The sequence below is a fragment of the Tachysurus fulvidraco genome, chromosome 12, assembly GCF_022655615.1.
Source record: "Tachysurus fulvidraco isolate hzauxx_2018 chromosome 12, HZAU_PFXX_2.0, whole genome shotgun sequence".
NCBI classification, from domain to species: domain Eukaryota; kingdom Metazoa; phylum Chordata; class Actinopteri; order Siluriformes; family Bagridae; genus Tachysurus; species Tachysurus fulvidraco.
The window spans coordinates 20,917,704-20,942,703 of NC_062529.1; the positions used below are offsets into that span (position 1 = coordinate 20,917,704).

A 25,000-nucleotide genomic window follows, 5' to 3' on the forward strand; every position below is an offset into this window, starting at 1 on the left:
TCGTCCTTTAAAATTAGGGTTGAAGTAGCACGCCGAGTCAAACCAACAGCCTTATCTACACACTCAGTAGGGCCATTCGTTCGGAAACAGGGTCTTTAAAGCCACCAACAAGGATACGACAAGACACTCGTGTTTAAATTAGGATATCGGGGGATATTTTAGAAAGATAAAAAAAAAAAGGAGTTGATTTGATTTTAAAAAACAAACATAGAGTAAACAATATTTCCACATTGGATTTCAAATCGATCAGAGTTAACGTAAATAATTTAATTCATTGTACTGCTTAATAAACCCTAATATTACTGTATTTTATAAGGTTTTCACATCAGGATTTTTTTCCCCTCCCCTTGTTCATAAAAACATCCCATTACCTTCAAATGATCTGCTTTAGCAATTATAAAAAAAATTATGATCTCGTATGATTATAATGTATAAAATTAGATTATCACGATATTTATTTCCGTCATTTACATTTCCTTGTGTTATGAAGCGTTAATTACCTTTGTTGTAAATCCCTGATCGTGGCTTTAAAACACACGAAGCTGAAGGTGACCTGTGCTCCGTCAGCATCCTGTATAACCGCTCGACACTTAAAATCTCAAAGATGACTTGGCTACTTTTAAAAAAAATCTCCATTAGGAGTCAGATGTTGAACAATGCACTATAGGGAGGCGAATCAGCGCACAAAGAGGACGATTTCTATCTTTTGTTGTGTTTTTATTTATTTTTACGGGAAGGGAAACTTGTCTGAGGAGTTCATTTGCGTCAGGTGTGGCTAAAACTAATCCTATTTCACCTTGAAATGGCCTTACAAAGTTTCCTTTATATAACAAGGGTTGACTGTTTAACAAAGACCACACGTCAGTTTTCTTATTCGAATACAAAAGGCTAAAATGTGAGAGTACACCGAGGAAAGTGTGACACGAGAGAGAGAGAGAGAGAGAGAGAGAGAGAGAGAGAGAGAGAGAGAGAGAGAGAGAATATCTGCAGTCAAACTGAAGTTTATGTGACGTTTACATTCAGTGTTGCCTCTAAGCCAAACTTTTGCTTGTTGGCCCGTTACATGTTCCTGTCTGTTCAGGTCTTATATACAGTACGTGAACCAGCTACGATTCAAGATGTCGATGTCGTCTTATTTATTAACGTGTATCAAACAAGTTTCATTCAGCACATCGTTTTCATCCTAAAACAACACAAAGAAGACACAATGTTGCTCCTGGTTATGAATACGAGTTGTGTTTGTAAGTGTGTCCATCCTTCAGGTGTGAAATCCATCGTGTCTGAGAGAGAGAGAGAGAGAGAGAGAGAGAGAGAGAGAGAGATAGGATCATTTCATCAGAAACGCACAGCTGTAGAGGATCTCGTTATCTCGTTATAGTGCCTCCGTCGAATTAGATTATAATCTGATTTCTAAAGTGTATATAGTATATATATATCTATATTTTAGTAAGCACATGTGAAAATGGTTGTTAAAGATGTCTGCTGTTATATATATATTTCATATAAGCCATATAGGTACTAGTCATAATTTAATTCTCATTTTTAGCCGTTCCATTATTTCTGCTCGTGCACGATTCTCTCTTAGCGATGGAGGGAGCTGTAAAAATCCAGGTCTGGAAAAGCAGAACATCTGTGACATGGTTCTGCCTTAAAGAGCACATCTAAGAGCACATCTCTTAATCAGATCTGTAGCAATCAGTGTTAAAGCTGTGTGCGTGCAGCTCCACCATGCACAAAGACAATTCAAGCTAACGAGAAAGAGCAGATAAGTTCGTACCGTACATCACTATCACTATAACCGAATCCTGATCTTAAAAAAAATAATAATAAAGCACAGAGGCTGTGCTTTTTTTTTTTTTTTTTTTTTAGATGGAAGTCTAAAATCTTCAAATGTTTATTTCTTTTCCTTTCCAAAATCTAAGGTTTAAGGATTATTCTCCGGTTTTTGCATTAGCTCCTGACTCGATATCATTATCGGTGTATCACAAAATACTAACCGTGACCATCTGGCTTTGCCACTCAGAGCCATCAATCCATCAAAATGTATCCATATCATAACCTAGTGATCTACAGTAATCCTGTTCGAGGCAGAAACATCCATTAGAGTCTAGTCGATCTGCTCAAAGACGATGTGCTAATTTACCAGCCCACCTACTGTAGGATTGAGTTGCCCAAACAGTAACTTAGTATAGTAAGAAAACAACTTCTATGGCGAGCAGGGTTTGTCATTGGGGTCGTACCAAACCCCAGGTCTTACCACACATCCTGCTTTTCTCCTTGCTGCACTTTCTTTTTCTGTGCAACACACCTGAAGGTCTGCTGTGGGAGTACTGTACATATTTATAAAAAAAAAAAAAACACACACTTTCTTTATATATATATATAGATGCTTTTTGTGTGGCTGCATTTGCTGATGCATCTGCTTCGGCTTGACATTCACAGATAGCAATAGATTTCGTTAATAGGATCGCATCCAGGAGATCAGACATCAGGAACATTGTAGGTGATTAACTTACCTAAAAAGTAAGGAAACCTCTGCGTGTCCACAACATGCCAAAATCATGTACTACACTGAAACCATATCTGCTATCGGTATAAACGGTAACAATTTAGCCTCATGCTATGAGACTGTTTTCTGAACGCTTGATCCATCTACAAAAAAGTTCAATGTCTGGAAATCTGCATTGGCATCTCCTGCAAATTTCAGTTACAACCGCTACACAATGGTGCCATTCTCTGAAAAATGTTCTTCTATGAAAATGTTCTACACGTTCCTGCCTTTTATAAGTCACTAGGAATAAGGATAAAGATTCAAGCGAACACTGGGAAATGTATGTCGAGGATGCTCGGAGTTCCTGAGTGCAGTTTAATACAGGTGATTGGATTTATTTCCTGTCTCGAACAGTACATTACGTAAACAAAGTAACTACAGTGTAATCTGGGGGTTTAACTGTTATTCTAATCAGAATAACAGTGACGTATGTATATAGGGTCATACCTGCAGCATGTAAGCTGTATGTACTGTAAGAGTCAGCTTTAATAAACTCTCCACACAATCGGTTTTATTTAAAGCTTGCACTGTATTAAACCGAAGAAGAAGGAAGAAAAAAAAGGAAAAACGGAGAATAAATTGAAGGAGCTTCATCTGTTCACAAACATCATCCCTCCATCAAAGAATTCAAACTATTTGTGTCGTTTGTTTTCTTGTTCTGAGATCGCTTGCATATGTGCCAATGTCGGTGTGCCTTTCTTCATGTGTCTTCTGTGTGTGAGTGTGTGTGTGTGTGCGTGTGTGTGTATAAAGTATCTCCTCAAGACCATGAGAGGACAGTTTTGTATCCTGTAGAATTTCCTGTAGTCAGGATTCAAATCATAAGACTGTAAACACTATAGGATGTATGTACTGTATGTAGTTGGGACTACAGCCAAAAAAATAAATAAATGTTGGATATTGAGTAAATTTGTGTGTGTGTGTGTGTTTGTGTGTGTGCTTGAGTAAACTGCACGTAAAGGTTCTGTATTGCCTTTATAGTGTACTGTACGAGGAGTGCAGCGTTAAGAAGAACGTGTTTAGTGTGTTCACCCAAAGCTCTTTCATAAAGGGATGAGCATCTTTACAACGCACAGATTAACACGTGGTTACAATTCATTCGTGCACTAATAAATAATATTGATTTGGAAATAAACAGCAAGTTTTTCTTTAGTAAACATGCCCGAGGCTTGGTGAACGATCGCTTCAGACGATCGAGCGACACACGGATCTCGTTTACAGCTCGATAACCGGACGGGTTTCCACCTGCTCACGGATCGATCGGTGCTGATTTTGTTTGTCAGCATTGGCGAATGCCTCAAGTTGCATTTAAATCGAGTCAATAGGGACGGTTACATCCGATCTGTGCTCAAGGATTTGCATGATGGGTGACAAAACAAACCATGAAGTTTTTAACGAACATGCTGAATAGTGATTACTGCGTTTGTACTGAAGCATGTCTGGAATGAAAATCATCCTATAATAAAGGAATAACATAGCAGAGTTCGGTATTATTCAGTGTTAAAGGAAAACCATCAATGCAGACTGATATGGAACAAAATTCCTGGTACCATATTAAATCTCATTCACTGACACATTATACTTTTTAGTTTAACCGCTTAGAGTTACACCGTAAAGTCGAAGGTCTACAGTGTACTTCAAGTTGTCACTTCAATGTTCAAAAAATTCCTTTGTATTATTTTCTGTGTATTATTTATCAAACCTGGCAACATGGCTAGTATCCAATTAACATTCATTCATTCATTTTCTACCGCTTATCCGAACTTCTCGGGTCACGGGGAGCCTGTGCGTCTCTCAGGTGTCATCGGGCATCAAGGCAGGATACACCCTGGACGGAGTGCCAACCCATCGCAAGGCACACACACACACACACACACACACACACACACACACACACACACACACACACTATGGACAATTTTCCAGAGATGCCAATCAACCTACCATGCATGTCTTTGGACCGGGGGAGGAAACCGGAGTACCTGGAGGAAACCCCCGAGGCACGGGGAGAACATGCAAACTCCACACACACAAGGCGGAGGTGGGAATCGTGCCCCCCCTGCAATGAACAGTCTAATAATAAACAGCATCCAACAATCTTTAATACTATTGCTAATGACCAGGCTGCAAGCCACGTTGCCAGTTTTGTCCGTAGATATCATTTACATATAAAGAACAGGACATAAATTTCAAAACAAACTTTTTTTTTTAACAATTTATTTTGTATCTCAAGTGCATAAGCAAATATGATATGTCATTGTGTAAAGTTCCTGCATCACGATACAAAGCTGTGCAGTACTTCAGCAGCTGTCCTTAAAACCACATTTTAAACATAAAACTTTTGTTGTTGTTTTTTTAATCGCTAGCAAAGACGACAACAATAATAACGAAAAATAAGCCAGCGTACTGTGAAGAATCAGAGGGTTGGGTTTGCAGCGACCATCTTAGTTTAGGCTATTTACAATAGCACGAAGGTTCATGTTGTTTATGCAGGAAGTTTAAATCAGTCTTGTTTTTCTCTGTTCTTCATATCAAATCCAATCTTTTTTACATTTCATACTTAACTTATATTCACAGGCAGAAGCATCCGGAAGCTTGTGTACCCACAAATCAGGTTTGAAGAAACAGGCATGAACAAGGAATCTGATTAAAACTGGCTGCTTAAGAAACATGACTCAGCTTCTGATGAGGACGACAGCTCTTGCAAAAATGTTTCACCACAATTAGCTTAGCCAAACACGATCATCACTGTGAGGAACACTATAGAGAACTTGAGAGATAGAGCCTCTGGTGTGTGTGTGTGTGTGTGTGTGAGAGAGAGAGAGAGAGTGTGTGTGTGTGTGTGAGAGAGAGAAAGAAGCACAGGGTCATTGTTGCAGCCAATAGCTACGAGACACAAACAAAACCAAGAACGACGCCAAGAAGCTTCCAGTGACGCTTTAGCCCCAGGCTAAAACAGACCCCTATGGAAAATATTGAGTATAGAGCAGAAGAAAGGGTAAAAATGGCTGAAAGGGTAGCAGGTCTGTCCACTACATTACACATTATAAACACTAAGCTCTGTCTTTGTGTGCTTCGTTTGTGTGTTTAAGATTATATCCATGAAGATTCTCAATCCTCCGTTTCATTTTAAAAGCCATTTTCTTCACTCATCTGAGGCAATTCTCTCACCTCCGAGCACTGAAACAGTTTGTACAACATACATGTTTGGCGGTTTGAGTAAAACCCATTTGATTAGTTAGTTACTTTGCTAATAAAGCAGTTAATTAAAAAAAAATCTCGTTTGGGCAAAAATTGCATTTTCTTATGGTGAAAAAACAAAACAAAAACGTACGTATTTTAAAACGATGTGGAAATGTTGTTTGATTTTTGTTTTTGCAAATGGTTTTGTCAGACCGGCACACATCTGATCAAGTCAAAAAAACTTGCTCAAGTGCCCTTAACTTAAAGCTACTTAAGTAATTAATCTGGACTGTTGTTTTTGTTTTAATAATAATAATAATAATAATAATAAATAATGAGCACTAGATTTTTTTAAGCATTATTATTATTTTGTGTAGTGTACCATAGCTATTCCTTCTATGCTACTTTTTGAGGCTAGAGTTAGACATCCCTGGCCTCAGGAGTATGCTGATATTTAATGTACAGAATTGTAGCATTAGTTAAGTAAAGAAAGTGAAGAATCTGCTGTTAACACTACACCATTAGTTATCTGAGGCCTGCGGTGTGAAGATTTCAGTGGGTTTTTTCCCCTCCATGCTTCTATTAAAGCTTTTCCTGTCTACGTCTATTAAACCGAAGACCAAAGTAATGCTTTAAATGAACTTGAAACATTTTCTACAGTTCATTTGAAATACACAGAAATATAATCGACGTCGTACGAAATAAGCTTTGAAGAAAATACCTCAAACAGATCTGAGAGCAATTAAGCTCTGAAATTGTAAATATATAAAAAGCAGCTAAGCTTACGAATAAATCTAAAATCGGACAACAAACACATCGTATTACTTGGTCCTTTTCAAATGCTTTTTTTAGTGAAAGTCAATTTTCATATTTCTAAAAGGTGCAAACGAACAATTGTAGGGACAACCTGAAAAGACACAAAGGAAAAAAATATTACAACAAAATAGATCATCGTTAACGTGATGTCCAACATAACACGAAATAAAACAATGGTGATTTGTCACATTTGTTTGGCATTAGAATTCAACAAAATTAGAATTCATCAGACTTCACCAAAAAAAAAAAAAAAAAATTAAATAAAGTCATGGTCCCCCCCCCCCAAAAAAGCTATCATTAGCTATTTTTTCCTATAATAATTCCCTTGCAATTTAATCAAACACAGATAGATGTATTAAAATGAAACCACAGACGAATGACACTTTTTTCTAGAATATTTTCAAAAAGAAATTATTACAATAAAAAAAGTGCTCACATTGAAAGGAAAAGGAAATTGGAGAATGACACTAGACAACCAGGGGGGTGGGGCTCCACACTGATCCGATATTAAGATTTAATTTTCTAGTACTTGGCTAAATCCTCCTGGTTAGAAGCAGATGGTCGAAAGCAAAAGGTGCGAAGCTCACACGAAAGCAGGCCACCCTGGTATCCTTCAACCCTAAATATTATCAGTAACACTGCTGCTACAAAATGGAGTAATCTCCCCCTGCGTCAAAGCCGATCATGTTTTATTACCACGCAAAGTGGTGCTTCCCCTTTCAGCCAAGGCAGGAAGGCTTGGTTTGATCTACATCGATAAAGATACTGTCAATTCCAATACTGACCTACAGTAAAAGTTGGATTTTTGAGACATTGCATTGATTCACTGTACTGACTGGATTGGGACCACAGATATGACAGGTTAAGGGAAAAAAAAAAAAGACATAAGAAATAAAATCTGATAACGACCACGAAAAAGTCCCCAAATGAGAGAATTTTTATATATTTCTGGGTAAAATAACTTATTTTGCAAACCTCACATTCATAAACGATTCCAGTGCCAGTCGGTCTGATACAGTCCCCAAAAACCTCGCAATAAAACGCTGCAAGTGTCAAATTTGTTTTGTGTTGCGTTCTTTAACGTGGCAACGCTTCCACACAAATCTGTTCCTCACTAATGTCACTTAGACTCTGTACATCCACTGGGCTACAAACGTCACTGTCATACACTTCTGCACCCATCAGATCCTCCTCTATAACCTCCACTTTTGACTTTGGGAAGCCATGCTGTTCAGACAGCGAGGTGCACTCCATGGACTCTATGTCATCTATGCCAGCACGATAGTGGATCATTAGCAGAGTCAAAGCCTGAAGCCGTTCACCCGACTTGACCAGAGCTGAAGTGATCAGGGCTTTGCGGCGTGCATCGGTTGCTTCCTTCTCTTCAGAAATCAGCGAGTTGTTGTGTTCCAGCTCTTGGTCAATCTCCTGCTGGAGTTTATCCAGCATCAGTTCCAACTTTTGCGATCGCTCATCTGTAGGGAGGCCACGATACAGATCACGTCCGATCTCCTTCACTGCAATAAACACGCTGTCATCTAACCCTCCTTCTTTGCGTGCCAGCTTTGTGCCACCACTGGTTGATGGATGTTTTGAAGGACTAGCCCCTATGTAAGTCTCTGTGTCACTGCTCTCATTGTCTGAGGTGTTGGGTGTGTGTTTTGGGGAAGGTTCTACCACTCCAGGACCGACCTCTGCTGCCTGTTCTGCTAGCCTGGCTTTAGGAACCTGCCTCAGGTTGAGCAGACGGGAGCTGGTGTTGATGATGTGCCGAGTGAGACCAGAGGTTGCCCGGTTGATGGTGGACTTTGCTTCAGGGTCTGCGCTTCGCCGGTCGGCAATAGCCATACAGAAAGGATGCTCTGCAAGACATTTCTCCTGGCACTTCTTGTGGCAGACGTAGGCACAGGTGATGCACTGTGATGCAGCCTTGGTCCAAACCTTCTTTTTGCAGTAGTCACACCAAGTGGGATTCTGAAACTGAGTGTCCTGAAAGTTGTGTCGAACCTCAAGCCGCATGGAGCTGTAATTTAGGTCCTCCCGGGTTAGTGCCGGCATATTGTCCCTTTCTCTATCACGATCCTTTGGCTCTTCTTCTTGTATGCTCCCCTCCCTCTCAAGAACTCCACTAGGCAGGTCTGAGTCTCCCTCTGCCAGGTAGGTGAAGTTAAGTGTGATGTCTCCGTAGCACAGCTTCTCGTTGAAGCCCTTGTGTGTGCTAAGACTACGAAGTGCAGTGCGACTGACGCTGGCCCTTGGTTCGGGGGCACACAGACGGAAGGTGCTCTGGTATTCTGCCGAAGAAATACACAAGCATTCCAAAGCTATATGCTCTAAATGCAAGCTAACATGGCCCAAACATAAGAGACTACCTAGCTTAAAGGGATCCTTGCACCAGACTGCTACATTAAGGTATTTATGGTTGCTTTCCACATCAAAGACTACCGAGGCCTTGCCCCAGTGGCCATATCTGTTGCGGAACATAGCCTCGGATGACTCCCAGAGACCCTGCTCATCCATACTGTCTTTAATATTAAATGCACTCTCAGTTATTTTGTCTTTGATCACATCTTGCTTATTGGTTATGGGGTTTGTTGGGAGTTCATCATTTGACTCTACGGGTTTGTTTACAGGCTTTATCTCAGGAGTTTTTGTGGGACTTTTCTCAGGTAGAGCTTTCTCTCCATTGCTTGCACCTTGGGGAGATTTTTCTGGGGGTTTCTCTACAATAGAGTCTGTTCCGTCCATGTTTTGGGATTCACAGGATGTGGACGGAGAGGTCACTTTTATTTGGGGCCTAGGTGGGACAGGCGGTCGCACAGGCGGTGGAGGTGGGGGCACTGTTGGCCTCTGTGGTGGTTCAGATAATTCTGCACTCTTAAGTGGTGAGGGCTTTGGTGACTCTTTAGGCTGGGGTTTAAGTGGTGATTGAAGGCCAGCCAAGTTAAGCTTGCGATTAAGAATTGGTGAGATGGTACCCAGGGGCTTGGAGGCCAGATTGGCTACAGTTTTTTTAGGGCTTTGGTTTACAGAAAGTAAAGTATCCTCTTTAGCTTCTGCCATGACTGGAACTACAGATGTTTTGGACTCCACTATCAGTTCCTCAAACTCGGAGTCATTGTCTTTGCCATCAGTTAGGTCTATGTTGGAAATATGGGCTGGGTCCTCCTCATAACCCCCAGCCACAGGGTATGCAGGTTCATCCAAGGGACCCAGGGTGTCCTGAAGGGGTCCCAAGCCCATTGTAGGCACCTGGTGTCTGACTGGTCTCTCGTACAGAACGTTCACTCGATCTCCAGCTTGTTTTAGCAGCTTTGGCACTTGGACAGAGGATGTTACTTTGACTCCTATACAAAATGAAGAGAAAAAGAATGTAATTCTTTAAAAAATGTGATCATTATATCAGTGACTAAACTTAATTACGATCTAATTAATAAGGACAGAAAACCAAAAATTCTACCTTATACTAATTCTCCAATAGTGGCAGCTCAACAAAAATGAATGATCCACTCTATACAGTTAGTCAGTACTTTTACACTGCTCGGTCACGTAGGGCTTTGTGGAACAGTTTTCGAAATGATCCCACTAACCTCCGATTGCAATTAAGCGATCTCCTTTTTGCAGGTCAGCCTGTGCAGCAGGGGAGTTAGGAGTCACCGTCTCAATGCTAACATGCACCACGTCTCCTTCAGTCGCTGGGACGTGTCGGAACGTCATCCCCACACTACCGTTCGGACCTTTAATTACCTCGGTCTACAAGACAGAAAGCATGCAGGGAAGCGTTAGAAAAAGAATTACAGGTTCTTTTTATTTACTTTCTGAACATATTTGAAATGTTCATCAAACACCAGTCTCATTCATTATACTGTTTTGGTTCCATCCAGGGATCCGAGCATGATTGATAAATCAGCTTACATCCTTACAATGGGCCAAGCTGACAGACATTTTACACATTAGTAGGTTCAAGGTTCTTTATTGTCAATGCCAACATACAGTATATGCAGACAACCGGAGGAACTGAAATAGCATTTCTCTTTCTCGAATCAAGTGTTTACCTCGGCAATGCAATGTAGAGAGTTTAAATAATAATAATATAAGCAGTTAGTGCAATATAGAAACAGATATGGATGTAACAGCGGTGTACTTGTAATAAATAGACATAAATAAACTAAGTAAATATATGTTGAAAATCTATACGAGTAAGTGAGTAAATGTAAACAGTGAAGTGTAGGGTGCAAATATTCATCCAAATGTATGTAAACATTCTGAGTACTGTGTATGAAGGCATTTGTAAGGTGCAAGACATAGCAGCAGTATGACAGTAGTGCATAAAGACATATATACACATTTACACACACACACACACACACACACACACACACACACACACACACACACACACACACACACACAGTGTTAAGTGTCTTGTATGCCATGAAGAAGTGTGGAGTGAGCTGTAGATTTTTTTTTTAAAGTTAAATCTTAAACACACTACGTATGTTCTAACTGATAATAAGCTAATCCTAACCCATAAATAACCATAAAAAATAAATAAATAAATAAATAAATAAATAAATAAATAAATAAAAAAGAGTTTAACCACTTTGGTTATGGCTCAGGCTCGTACATGTGTTTAGCCACAAAGTACCGATTGGACCACAGCGTCATTATGGCTGATGTAAATAATGAGCATGATGAACCTTAAGTGTGACGATACAAATATAATAATTCATAGAAAATTCTTTTACTCGTGAACTGAATCCAAAACTAAACTTGGAAGTGCTTTTGTGCCTGCTGCTTGAGCACAAGATGACAGTTTTTGTTTTAAAACGTCACAGCAGATCTAGATGACAGCCTCAGCTGTTACAAACCCACGGGCGGGTGGACAAGTTTCTTTATTTCAAACAGCAAATGCTGAATAATAATCACGGTGGGAGGATCCGAGCGGTGAAAGGTACTCGCCACTCAGCCTTTTCCACCGCATACTGAACCTACCGTATAACGGCAATAAAACAATAAAGGCACGAGTTACAGAATGGAGCTCTACAATTACAGTGAATCCTTCTGTGTGGGCTTCTGAGTTGCCTAGAGTCCATGATGCACCTGCAGATATCCTTGCTAACCTGCTCTGAGCTTCAGAAGTCCCAGACACTTTATTCTGATGCCAAGATAAATGACAAACTCAGGTGGACAAAAACATTCGACTTGTGCCGAGTAATCACAGTGGGTTACGTCTACATCTGGTGCAACTATAATTTGTATGCACTTTACTTAGAATAAAAATGTCTAAACATTTGGCTGATTCTTCTATCGCTTCCCTTCCCTGCATGTTCGTTCCTCTACCTTTGTGTAGAAAACTACTTCCTTGATGCCTGCTTGAAGATGGATGACTGTAATTTTGTTGCTGTCATTCGTTATAATCTTGAGAAGGGCACTGATCGCGTTAAACAGGGAGTGAAAAACCAGGCAATTTATGCACGTTGGCAAGTAGTGAGAAGAACGGCCGGTCTCAGAGGAACCTTCCTGAATCTGCGATTTTCGAAAGTTAGTGACATGTAAAATACAGACTATATACACATTTAGATGCGTCTGTTCTAGGGCACATGAACCTCTGCCTCTACAGATCCCTCAATAATCCTTACTGCACACCCTAAAAAAACCAATGATAACATGGGAAACCTGTAAAAAGGGGGAAGTCGTGGCCTAATGGTTAGAGAGTCTGACTCCTAACCCTAAGGTTGTGGGTTCGAGTCTCGGGCCGGCAATACCACGACTGAGGTGCCCTTGAGCAAGGCATCGAACCCCCCCAACTGCTAACCGGGCACCGCAGCATAAATGACTGCCCACTGCTCCGGGTGTGTGTGTTCACTGCTGTGTGTGTGCACTTTGGATGGGTTAAATGCAGAGAACAAATTCTGAGTATGGGTCACCGTAATTAGCCGTGTGTCACGTCACTTAAACGATTCAAACTTTTATCTGAAATTTGACATAATTTTCATCTACAAGAACTTTGAATCTTTGGACTGGTCCTTCACCCATAGGTTCATACTGTAATGACACTTTAACTCTGGACTTGCACAGCACAGTGCCACTTTACACACCATACTTCACCTGGACACTTTAAGGACAATATTAAAAAAACACACACATGTATGTATATGTATATTTATGCATATGTATATACATTATTTCTCCTTTTATATTTTCATATTTTTTTATATATATATTTTTTTAAATATAGTTCTCATATAGTTTATACTTTTTTTTAAATTATTTTAATATTTTATTTTTTTGCCTTTTTTTTTTTTTTTAAATACTTCTTATTCCAATACCGGACAGTTGCATAAAGCATTTCACTGCATGTTGTACCCTGTATGTATGTGACAAATAAAATTTGATTTGATTTGATTTTATTTAATGCCCGATGCTTGAGGACCTTGAGTTTCTCCACACTTTTCCTTACTCTTAATGTTGAGGACTGAAATATATACCAGTAAAAATCCATTAAAAGTAAAACAGGGCGGTATCTAGGGTTGGGAACCGAGAACCGGTTCTTATTCAGAACCGGTTCTGTTTTTCAACAGGAACCGGAAGCACACGGAATGTTTAAGTTTCGGTTCCAAACGCGGTTCCGATGCGATGACGGGCAAAGCGCTGGGAGCGGTCACTTTAAATAGCCACGTCTTACCTAATGAATATTAATTGTTTACACTGTTTACAGTCACGCAACCAAATTAACGCAGCTTACCACAGAAATCAGTCACTCACGCTGCTGTGCTGAGGAACGCTTTGTGTTATACATGTCTAAAAAAAAGTCTAAATGATTCTGTGGATTCATTTCCAAAGCTACAACAATGACACAAATCTACCCCCTCTGAGAGGGTTTTCTCCACAGCTGGAGATACAATAAGCCAGGAAAGGTCTCGTCTTCTCCCAGAGAAAGCAGACATCATTATTCTTCAGAACTGTTTTGCTAAGCTGTAATTCTGGATGTTAAATTTGACGTTGGATTTATTGTAATTTAAATTGTTATGAATTGAAAAGCTCTGTTTAAAATATATAAAGAGTGATTAATGAACACAAATGGAATTGTTTAAGTATTGTGCATTATTGTTCACATTTCTTTTATTATGGAATCGGAATCAGACCCGGGAATCGTAAGGCAGAACTGGAACCGGAAGATTTCTTTTGATACCCGACCCTAGCGGTAACAGCGCTCTCGTGTTTGACCGGATCGTTCTCGTCTTTATTCCGATACAACAAAAAGCCAGTAAAGGTGATCTGAAAGCTCAGGTTTGATCAAACAAAAGACTCGGAGAGTAAAGAAAAACGAATAAATAACAATTTTGTTTGAGATAATACTCTCAAATGAGAACACTTTGTAGAAATGCGTCGTAGTCGAGGAAAAGTGGGATAGAGAACACGGCTGTAATCCACACAACACTTTCATCTGAGACGGCTTTTACCAATCTACAGCAGGATCAAAGTCAGGTGTGGGAACATGACAGACTGTACAACATGACCTTCTGTTTCTCCAATACACACCAATTTAGTGTATTAAGCACCCGCAGTGGGTCAGTCTACCCGGTCAAGCGGTCGTCTGCCAGTCTAATTCTGGAGCAGTGTTCTGAAAGGTTAAAGCTGGTTTTAGTCGTCTGTGAAACAGATGAAGAGGACTTTAATGGTGCTCTTTGACATAACCGTCAGAATAAATGGTAAAAACATAAAGCATGAACCTTATATAGAGTGCCTACATACACACACAGTGAAGCCAAGGAGAATATCAAGAAAAACAGTCACACACAGTCTATTCAGGCAGAGAGACAGAGAGAAATGATTTGACAGATATTTAACTGACAAAAAAAAACAAAGCGGAGACTCTGAGCAGCAATTATGGATGATTTGGAAGACAGAGCAGCTACAGGATAATCACACAATCACAAATGTGGCTGGTGTGCGTGCGTGTGTGTGTGTGTGTGTGTGTGTGTGTGTGTGTGTGTGTGTTTAGTGCAGGTAAACGGATGCTGACATTGCTCTGGCTGGTTCATGATGATGTGACCCATGTGTCAATTTACACTTCACGTCACCAAATACACTGCTTCCATCTCTCTCGTGCTCTCTCTCTCTCACTCACACACACACACACACTCACACACACACACACACACACACACATGTCCACATGAGAAAACAAAATATCGATAAGAACATTCAGAATATTGACCTTGGTCATGTGCTTTAAATATGAAAAACTCATTACAGTTCAGCACACACACACACACACAATTTTACAAACATAATTAAAGGATTAATTGTTAGCAATCCTTAAAATGGAGAAAATGTTGGACAAGCAAGCAGTGTTTACACACGTACACACACACACACACACACACACACACACATTTGTCTAACAATCCTTATGAGGACTTTTCCTTGCCATAATTATTAATCCAGCTAAATTAATCTAATCCTAAATCTATTCTTAACCTCAATATTCACAAAGAAATCTTTTTTGTTCGTTTTTGTATAAAAAGCAATTTTTCTTTCCCACATTCAAAAGTACCCACAAGGTCAAACCTCTCCTTTTACCTACAGTATGGGGGACAGAACGCAATAATAACAAAAGGAAATCTTTTGGGCTTTTTTTTCCCCCCAAATAAAGGATCTTTAGTAAACATGAAGGCAAGCAGTTAAATGAAAATTGTCTAAAACCACATTGTTCATTAGTGTAGTTTAAGTTCTTCACTCTACAGGAGCATTAATGTCTAGTTCCCTCACACACACACACACACACAACACCACACCACACCACACACACACGGTGCACGCTTGGATGGACTAACGTTGCCTTTAAGCCGAATGCAGGAGCATCAGTTGTCTCTGTGCACTCAGACGGATAGGTAGAGTGAGGTATCTGACAAATTACCCTCCAGAGAGCCCGAGCAAGCCGTCAAACATCAGCCCCTCTCTCTCTCATACACATTATACACTCGTGTGAACTCCGAGCCGACAAAAATACAGTACAAACGTCACGGAATGTGTTGCGGCCAGCGCCGGTGCCAGCTGTGTGCAGACGTGTGAGATGCTTTCCAGAGTAAAGCCCACGCTCTACTTTACATGGTGACAGACAGCCATTGAAGCCATTGTGTGAGGACGGCAGTTGTCTTGTGTGTACACCTGTTGCTCTTTTCCTCCCTCTGCATCTCTCTTCTCGCTCACACACAGATTATTACATGCGGGTGCTCGTTTTGGGGAAGAGTGATAATCTCGATCGATTAAAGAAAAAAAAACAACACACAAATACAAACCCTGGTACAATAGCACCGTGTGTGTGTGTGTGTGTGTGTGTGAGTGTGTGTGTGTGAGCATATTGGAGCACAGATTACATTCTTTCCATATGACAGTTTTGATAAAGGCAAAAAGCAGCCCCTCATCTGATAAACGAGTGTCAACATTGCAGCAAATCTGCCTCCTGAATCAGTGTAAACGAAGGTGGAAATGAGCGCTCGATAACAAGCGTTGTTGAGCTCCTGACTAAACAAACGGCTTTTCTGTGTCGGAAAATTACAAAAGCCCGTAAGCCTAGTTATTAGAAATATTCAGGTCTGAGTAGCTTCAAAAGGACAAAACTGACATAGTGGTAATTTATTTCATGTATTATTTTTAATCCTGACCAACAGCAGGGAGAATGGAACAAGAAGCAAAGCAATTTTCCAACACGAATCTGACATTTTTACCAGTAAACTGGCTTTGGATATAAAGTCAGCCTTAAAAATATTCTTGTTTGCCGTAACCCGGCCGACCCTGTCGATTTAGGACCGACTCAATTTATTTTATTTTTTTTGCTTTAAGTCCGACCGACTTGCCGGTTGTAAATTTGTCGACCAATTTTTTTTTTACTCTTCAAACAACTAATACAAAAGCAATAAAATAATATTAATTATATTTTAGTAAGTATTGTAAATATATAAATCGCCTAGGCCGACATACAAACGAAGGCTACGTTCTTTCTTTTAAATAAAAACCCGTGACGTCATCTCTGTTTACACTATCGGTTACCGGATGTCACACTATGGCCTGTGCGTTCGCTTCGTCTCGTTCTCTCGTTCACTGTCAGAGTCGACGGTTCGCACTCGGTAACGATGGCTGCGGCTGCAGTAAACAAAATGTTTACGGTCACCGTTCAAAGTCATACGGGTTCGGGCGCCATAATACATCTAAAAAATTCACTAAGACAGCTCGACACCGCTTTAACTTGGCAAGAAGTTCTGAAAAAACTGTGCTAGCATCAAAATCAGGTTTGCGATGATGTGCCTGAAGGCACGGGTTGAAGACCCAGTCAGTGACGTCACGATATGCTAATTTGTTTAAAGTCATACTTACTGTAAGTAATCACTCTCACTCTCTCACTCACTCATTTTCTACCGCTTTATCCGAACTTCTCGGGTCGCGGGGAGCATGTGCCTCTCATGTGTCATCGGGCATCGAGGCAGGATACACCCTGGACGGAGTGCCAACCCATCACAGGGCACACACACACACACACACTACGGACAATTTTCCAGAGATGCCACTCAACCTACCATGCATGTCTTTGGACCGGGGGAGGAAACCGGAGTACCCGGAGGAAACCCCCGAAGCACGGGGAGAACATGCAAACTCCACACACACAAGGCGGAGGCGGGAATCGAACCCCCAACCCTGGAGGTGTGAGGCGAACGTGCTAACCACTAAGCTACCGTGCCCCCCTACCTACATAATCACCATCACCAAAATTTTACTTTTTTTTTTACATTGAAACTTGAGTTAGGACTCGTTCAGTCAGCTTTCAGCGTGAGACCTGCGTTTTCCCCATAGCTGCATAAACACAGAATCTTAGTGGTTGAAGTATTTAAATTAAAGATGCATATAAACAAGCACTGGAGGCATCTTCGAGAGCAGGAAGGAGTTTGATATCAACATACTTTGAAGATACAAACATTTGTGTGTGAGGGGAAAAAGTTTGTCTGTTATTAGCTTTGGATTCCGTGAAGCGTCGGCTGTACGTGACGAGTCTCCGTGGATGAGCTGTTAAAGTAGAAATAATCAGAAGAAGCGCATTCATATGAAGCTGCGACGCAGTCTGAGGTTACAGACGACGAATCATGAAATTGTCAGCGATTAAAATCGAGAGTTATTAACAGAAATGTCAAAACATGAAAGTTCACGCACGAGACAACACACAACGGAAGATCGTCGGTTGTCAGCTGTTACACAACGGGAAAGCGGTTCTCTGTGGCTCCTTGACCGCACTGCTCCTGTTCTGTTTGTTCTGCCTCCAAATCTGTTCATTTATTCCTTTATTTGTCAGGTTTATCTGAGGTCTGAGCTAAAGAGACAGGCTAAGCCGTTTAAAATCGATCGCAGGAACACGCGCGCCTCGCTCGCTTGTTCGGGTGTTTGTGAGAAAACGCACTGACACGCAGACAGAAAAGATCAGAGCAGCGGCTTGTACATCTCACAGAGCACAGAAAGCTAAAATAAATATTACAACAAAATGCATTCATTTAAAAATAAATAAATAAACATCATCAGAGAGTGCTGGGAAACCAGGACTGAGAAATGTCCTGAAACACAAAGCTACAATCACACACACACACACACACACACACACACACACACACACACACACACCCCTAATACTTACATATATAAAAAAATTAGCAATAACTATTTATGTCAGTGATGTTCATTCTTGAGCGCAAGGTAGAAACAGGGTTAAGCACAGTCAGGAAACACACACATACTGTACACACACACACACACACACACACACACACTCATGATAAGACCTCTAACTAACAAGTAAGTAACAGAAACACACACACACACACACAGTACACACACACATACAGTACACACACACACCCACCACACATACATACACACAGTACACACACACATACAGTACACACACACATACATATACACACAGTACACAAACACACCCACCACACGTACATAAAAACACAGTACACACACACACCCACCACACATACATACACACACAGTACACACACATACAGTACACACACACACACACACACACACACAGTCAGGTTCACTGGATGAATGTAGTAGGACAGTGCAGACCAGCAAACGGCTCTAGTCCTTTCCCAGTGTGCTGGACTTAATCTAATCATCTGGCACATGTCAAAGAGATTAGTGTTTGAGTATAGGGTAGCAGTCCCCTGGGGTGGCCGCACACACACACACACACACACACACACACACGCACACACACAAGAAACATACCCACAGACATTATATGAACAAAAACACAAACACCACTATATACTATGTTTTGTTCCTACAATTGAAGGAAGAAATAATTAACAGATCAGAGGTTAATGTGAAAGGAGCACACACACACACACACACACACACACACACACACACACACACACACACACAGGTTTCTTAAGCACATTGACATCTCTATAAAACAGAAAGGAATGAACAAAGAAGTCAATCTTTTTGTCAATCCGTCGCTACCCCATTTCTGTCCATCTCTCACTCAAGCTGCAGCATCTACACAGCTCTGATTTGGCCAACCGCAGGTCACATGATCACGACAAACCTACTGGGTCTGGACGTGTCCGTCAAGCCTGAGACTTACCGCCTAAACGCTAAACGTATGAATACTCACAGTTGCTTGTTCAGTCTATCAATGTGAAGATGGACATGATGCCAAATTTCAAACTTTCTGCAGCACCAAAAACACACAAAACAAAGAGATTAATATTCACAATATACAATTGTTGTCTTTTTCATTAATGACCATAAAAATGACCGTTTTTTTTTGCCATTTTCTGGGGAACAGGAAGTGCAGTGTCACCATTTTGGGTGTAATAGTGCATTAAATCTACTATTAAAGCTGAAAAAAGGAATCATGTTAATTGGTATACCTGCAGCGATTAAACAGATTATTTTAAATAAATAAATAAATAAATAAATAAATAATGTTTGCATATTGTTTATTAAACGGTATTAAATTCCCTAGCGAGTTTAATTCGTTTAGAAATTGAAACGTATACAGTTTACGTGACCACATGAACGATCAGATTAATGCCTGATGATGGTGATGATAATAATAATGATAATAATAATAATAATAATAATAATAATAGAAGTTTGCATATAAATTCCCAAAGAGCGATATTTGATCCTATAATCAGATCCCCAAGTTTCATCTTCTACAGTAATTAAATAAACCTCGAAGCTGACCATGAACAGGAAGTGAATTTGCAGATGGAGGAAGTGTATTAATACGTGTCAGTTTAGGTGTCTGGTCCGAGTCAGACGTGCCACGGTGACTGATGTCATCGCTGCCCTTTCCTTTTCGGTGCTTAATTTAATCACATGCTCGTCTCCTCTGTCTTACTCTGCTCTCCGCTGACACGCGAGCGATTACGCACGCGTACAATATTCACGCCGGTGTGTTCACACAGACGACACGAACACACAACACGCACGTTAAATATACAGACAGACGCATCTGATATACATTTTATTCAGGAGTCCAGGATGCTGAATGGACCCAAGCTCTAAAAAGTACATTTTGATGTAGTCAAATGAGAAAACAATAAAAAAAAAGAGAGATAAAAAAAATATAAACAAAAAGCTCATTTATTAAACCCTGTGATTCGTTTTTTTCCCCCCCTCAAATGACCTTCTCTGGGAACAAGGCTGCTGGTGAATGAAGAGATCCACGTCTGAGCTCGAAACCAATTCAAAGGCAGGAACGCGGGTCTCGCTATTGCGCGCTATTTGAATTTTCATGTCGGCGTGCCGCTTTGTGACGGGAGAGATCTCTATTCACCGAACGTCACACAAAAGCTCAGGTCGTTATGGAGACGAGGATACTTTAAATAAATAAATAAATAAATAAACCATCTAATTTATGTTTGGAGAGCTCCTTTAGCCGCCGATCCTTTTTTAGCGCCCTCATTGTTGCTTTGCCCGGCAAACGATTCGAGCCGAGCGTTCATCTGCATACAGCCGGCGTAGCAGACGAAGGAAGGAGGAGGACAGGAGGAGGGATGAAGGAAAGAAAGACAGAGAGGTGTATGTGGAAAATTAGAGCCGTTGCTATCAGCACTCCAAAGCACTTGACGTTTGTTCGAAAAGGACAGGAGAAGGATGCGTCGTCTCCTTATCGCACTGACATTTATAGTTTGTCCGTTTCAGGCCGTCTTAAGCTTCCTTTTGCCGGTCACTTAAAATCAAGTCGTTACCTTCACAGCAAGAGAGCGAAACAAATCTCAGTCACTTTCTAATCGACAGGTGACATTTAGCTTCAGAAAATGACTGGCAGCGTGGAATCACGGAGAAGACGGAGTATAGCGTTACTGCACGGCGAAAATACAGCAAGTCGGAGGTCGCCGGATGAGGGAAGTTCAGCAACAGGCATACCTAATGGTACGAGAGCTGATCGATGCTGGCGTTTGGAAACATTTGGAAAAGAAAAGAATGGGACGGTTATTCGACTTAAAGTTCATTTTAAAGCGTCAGAGTCTCAGGACAACATCCATAGGATTAACACACACTTAATGGCACAACCATACAGTAACGTTCCACACTAAACCCATCTTGCAGCTTTATTTTGAAACGTGTTTTTATCAGCTTCAGATTTCTAACCTAGTTCTTATTTCAATCCAGTTTATTAAATGAGATAATGGCTCCAAGGGTGAGGGGGGGTGGGTGGAGGGGGAGTCAGGGTTTCCTCCGGGTTCTCGGTTTTACTCCCCTAGTCCAAAGACGTGTTGTTGTGAGAGTGTGAGATCTGCGAGGAGTTGAGGCATCAACCCCCCCTCCCCCTTCCTCAGGTTCCAGGTTCACTACGATACAGAAAATGGCCTTAACCACTAAGCAACTGCATCGCACAGATAGATGGAACAAGTGAGATACAAAACATAGGGTCACATCTGGTCTTATTTCTCACGTAGGTCTTCTTTATATGTTCATACCCCAAACAAACGACCTAAACGATTATATCCATGCTCTGTGAGGACTTATTTTTCCAAGTACAAGAAGCGGTTCGGATCAGAACTTTGAATACGACATATCGCAGGATCTCCACCCTAGTAGGAGTCTCCGGGGTGTTTGGTGTCGATCCTTCTTCGATCTATATACTCTTGTCTACTCTTGTAACCAAACAGTTAGCGATACTCCCTCTGCTGCTAGTGTTTGATGAAGAGAACAACAATATTTAAGAGCTCGTGCGAACAGAAAGCGATACGCCGATAGGAAGACGCACTGGTTTCCCGGACGCGCATTTCGTACTGAATCTCTGAATTCGTTGTACCAGGAATTTAGTGTTGAACCGTAGTCACAGCTCCACCATCAGCATGTCAATCACAGCCACAAGAACTCAATCAGACCTCCAGCTGCTTCCTGCCTCCACATCGTTCTCTCCGTTCCGGCAGCAGATCCGAGGCCCCCTGCCTCCACTCGCGCAAGAAGCAATAAAGTGCATAAAAATGAGATTTAGTCTTGGTTCACTTCAGCCTGGATCAAACAATAAAGGGGCAGAGAGAGACCAGCTGCCTGTCGGAGAAATCGGCCATAAACAGCAATCAGCTAAAAATACAGCCTGCTCCTCACACTCACTGAAACTCAGTTACACCAGTTTCATTGCCTCGCACGGCCGGTAGGAACAAAAGGTTTTGACAGTAAACGTAGGAATAACTTAAGTGTACCAATTTATATCAAGTACTCTTCTTACTTCAAACTTACTTTATCCTACTGGGGGGGGGGGGGGGGGTTAAAGATTGGTGGCAAAACAGTTCCAAAACATGAACTTTAAATAAGTTGGCAGAAATTGGCATGTGTTTGTAATTTAATTCAATTTGTATAGCTTTTCGACAACAGACGCCGTCTCGAAGGAGCTTTAGAGAAATCTAAAAAATGTATTTATCCTTATTGAGCAAGCCAGAAGCGACGGCAGTAAGGGGAAAACTCCCCGAGAAGACATGAGGAAGAAACCGTGAGAGACTTGAGAGGGAACCCATCCACATCTGGGTGACACTGGAGAGTGTGAATATAAGGCCATCCTTAAAAATATTTTGGTTTGCAGTAACAGTAAAAAAAAAGGGGGGGGGGGGGGTCGGTAGGTTGGTCTATATTTTTCAATGAATGAATGAAGTTTCAATGAAAAAAAAAGTACAATTTTGGTGATGGTGAGTACGTAAGTATAAATTTAAACAAATTAGCATATCGTGACGTCACTGACTGGGTCTTCAACCCGTGCCTTCAGTGCGCATCATTACAAACCTCGTTTGCAACCGACAAGTTAAAGCGGTGTCGAGCTGTCTTAATGAATTTTTTAGATGTATTATGGCGCCCGAACCCGTATGACTTTGAACGGTGACCGCGAACATTTTGTTTACTGCAGCCGCAGCCATCGTTACCGAACGCGAACCGTCGACTCTGACAGTGAACGAGAGAACGAGACGAAGCGAACGCACAGGCCATAGTGTGACATCCGGTCCGGTAACCGATAGTGTAAACAGAGATGACGTCACGGGTTCTTATTTAAAAGAAAGAACGTAGCCTTTGTTTGTATGTCGGCCTAGGCGATTTATATATTTACAATACTTACTAAAATATAATTAATATTATTTTATTGCTTTTCTATTAGTTGTTTGAAGAGTAAAAAAAAAATTGGTCGACAAATTTACAACCGGCAAGTCGGTCGGACTTAAAGCAAAAAAAAAAATATTTGAGTCGGTCCTAAATCGACAGGGTCGGCCGGGTTACGGCAAACAAGAATATTTTTAAGGATGGCCTAAATAATGTCCGGTCTACAAATGTATATTTACTGACAGGTTTATTTATTTACTAGACGAAATGTTTTTGGTTCCAGTTTCCTGATGTGTTAGTTAGTTACTATAGTTTACTGCCATGTCAATAACTGAGGCTATCTTCATGGCAAGAACAGTTAATAAGAGCTAAAATAACCTAAAATCACAAAGAAATAGATATAGACAACTTAAATTAATTTTTTTACATTAATATATGACAGAAACTCTAAAACCTTTTCTGATGAAACCTTGTAAAATAGCTCTTTAAATGAATTGGCCCCATAAAATAACCTTCTGTGGTCATTATGTGCAGGACAGTCCAACAGAATGTGTTTTTCCTGACGTGTAATAAATCACAATACAAATGATATTTGTTCTGTATAACAAACCAAGACACAAGTGGTAGCCTAGTGGTTAAGGTGTGAGGCTACAAATAGGAAGGTTGTGAGTTCAATCCCAGGTCCACCAAGCTGTTGGGCCCCTGAGCAACGCCCTTAAACCTCAATTACTCAGATATTAAAAAAAAAAAAAAAGAGATAATGTAAGTCACTCTGGATAAGGGCGTCTTTACATTCACAGCATTTGGCAGACACAAGCATACGTGTGTAATGAGAGATAAAGGAAACCCTCAAAAAGTTGGAGATAAATCACCAGCTGTGATTAACCTCTAACCCAAACTGCCCAGTGAATGTCACATTATAACCTGTTTCAAGCTTCACTGTAGCACAAACATTAAATGTCAATACATAATGACCCATAAATGGTGAACACATAAATGCTCTAGACATAATAGGTTGTGTGTCTCGGTGTGTTTTCTTGGCAATGCTGGAGCAGGGCTGTTGATTTATTTCTTTTTAAGCTCTCGGCTCGATTCAGTTTGTAGGTAGCGTTATGTGTACGGATGTGTGAGTTTCTGGCCTTGATTAGGTTGGAGCGTGCGTTACGTCAGGAGTCACGTTAACCGAGCTGGACGTTTTAGATAAATAGATCCATCTTCAGCCACTCAGACGTATATAAAACTCACTCAAGCTGACATTCTCCCTGCGGGGCCGGCTGGAGCTTCAGCTCCTCCACCCTGTAACCAAACACGGCATCCGTCACCTGTAGCGCTGATCCGATAAGCTGAAGAAGGTAAACCATACAGGAATACATTTCATAGGAATCAGGAAACGTATTTAAACCATATGAATCGAATGTAGAAGTCTTAAGGTAATGTTCTGGTGGGTTTGTCAACAACCTGTAGCTTCTTCCTGAACTTCTGGGAACTCTGGTCTTTACTGAGCTCTCTGGGGAGCTTACATAAAGGTAGATGTTTATTTAATGTGTATATAAATGTCAGAGAGAGGGGGGGGGGTTACTGGGAATACAATTCAGCTTATAGACTATTAATGTGAACTTTTCAAGCTCTTCTGGTTTGCTGAGTTTGACAATTAAAAATCTTTACCATCATGTGAGGTTTCTAAAGAACATTTCGGCCTGTAAATCATGGAACACGAGTAATACAGTCATCATGTGTCCCATCATGCACCTAGCCAACTGTTAGATCAGTGCTAAGAGATGGGGAGAGACAATCAACACACACACACACACACACACACACACACAC

The 25,000-nt window shown here is 40.9% G+C and overlaps 2 protein-coding genes across 5 annotated transcripts in view; one reads left to right on the top strand and one right to left on the bottom strand.

The window, feature by feature from the left end:
• slc18a2 (solute carrier family 18 member 2) overlaps positions 1-3,455 on the top strand; it is a 24,445-nt gene extending 20,990 nt beyond the window's left edge. For all 4 annotated transcript variants that reach the window (XM_027143095.2, XM_047821754.1, XM_027143097.2 and 1 more), the window contains one exon: positions 1-3,455. This exon is cut by the window's left edge and continues 273 nt beyond it. The gene's annotated coding sequence lies outside the window, so the exon portion shown is untranslated.
• Positions 3,456-6,563: 3,108 nt separating this feature from the next.
• The window catches only part of pdzd8 (PDZ domain containing 8), a 59,090-nt gene continuing 40,653 nt past the window's right edge, over positions 6,564-25,000 (bottom strand). Inside the window, exons 4-5 of the mRNA XM_027142997.2 lie at positions 10,141-10,303; positions 6,564-9,897 (exon numbers count right to left, since the gene is read on the bottom strand). Of these exons, the coding sequence (XP_026998798.2) occupies positions 7,628-9,897; positions 10,141-10,303 (2,433 nt within the window). The 3' untranslated portion in view covers positions 6,564-7,627. The remainder of the gene's footprint in view (positions 9,898-10,140; positions 10,304-25,000) is intronic.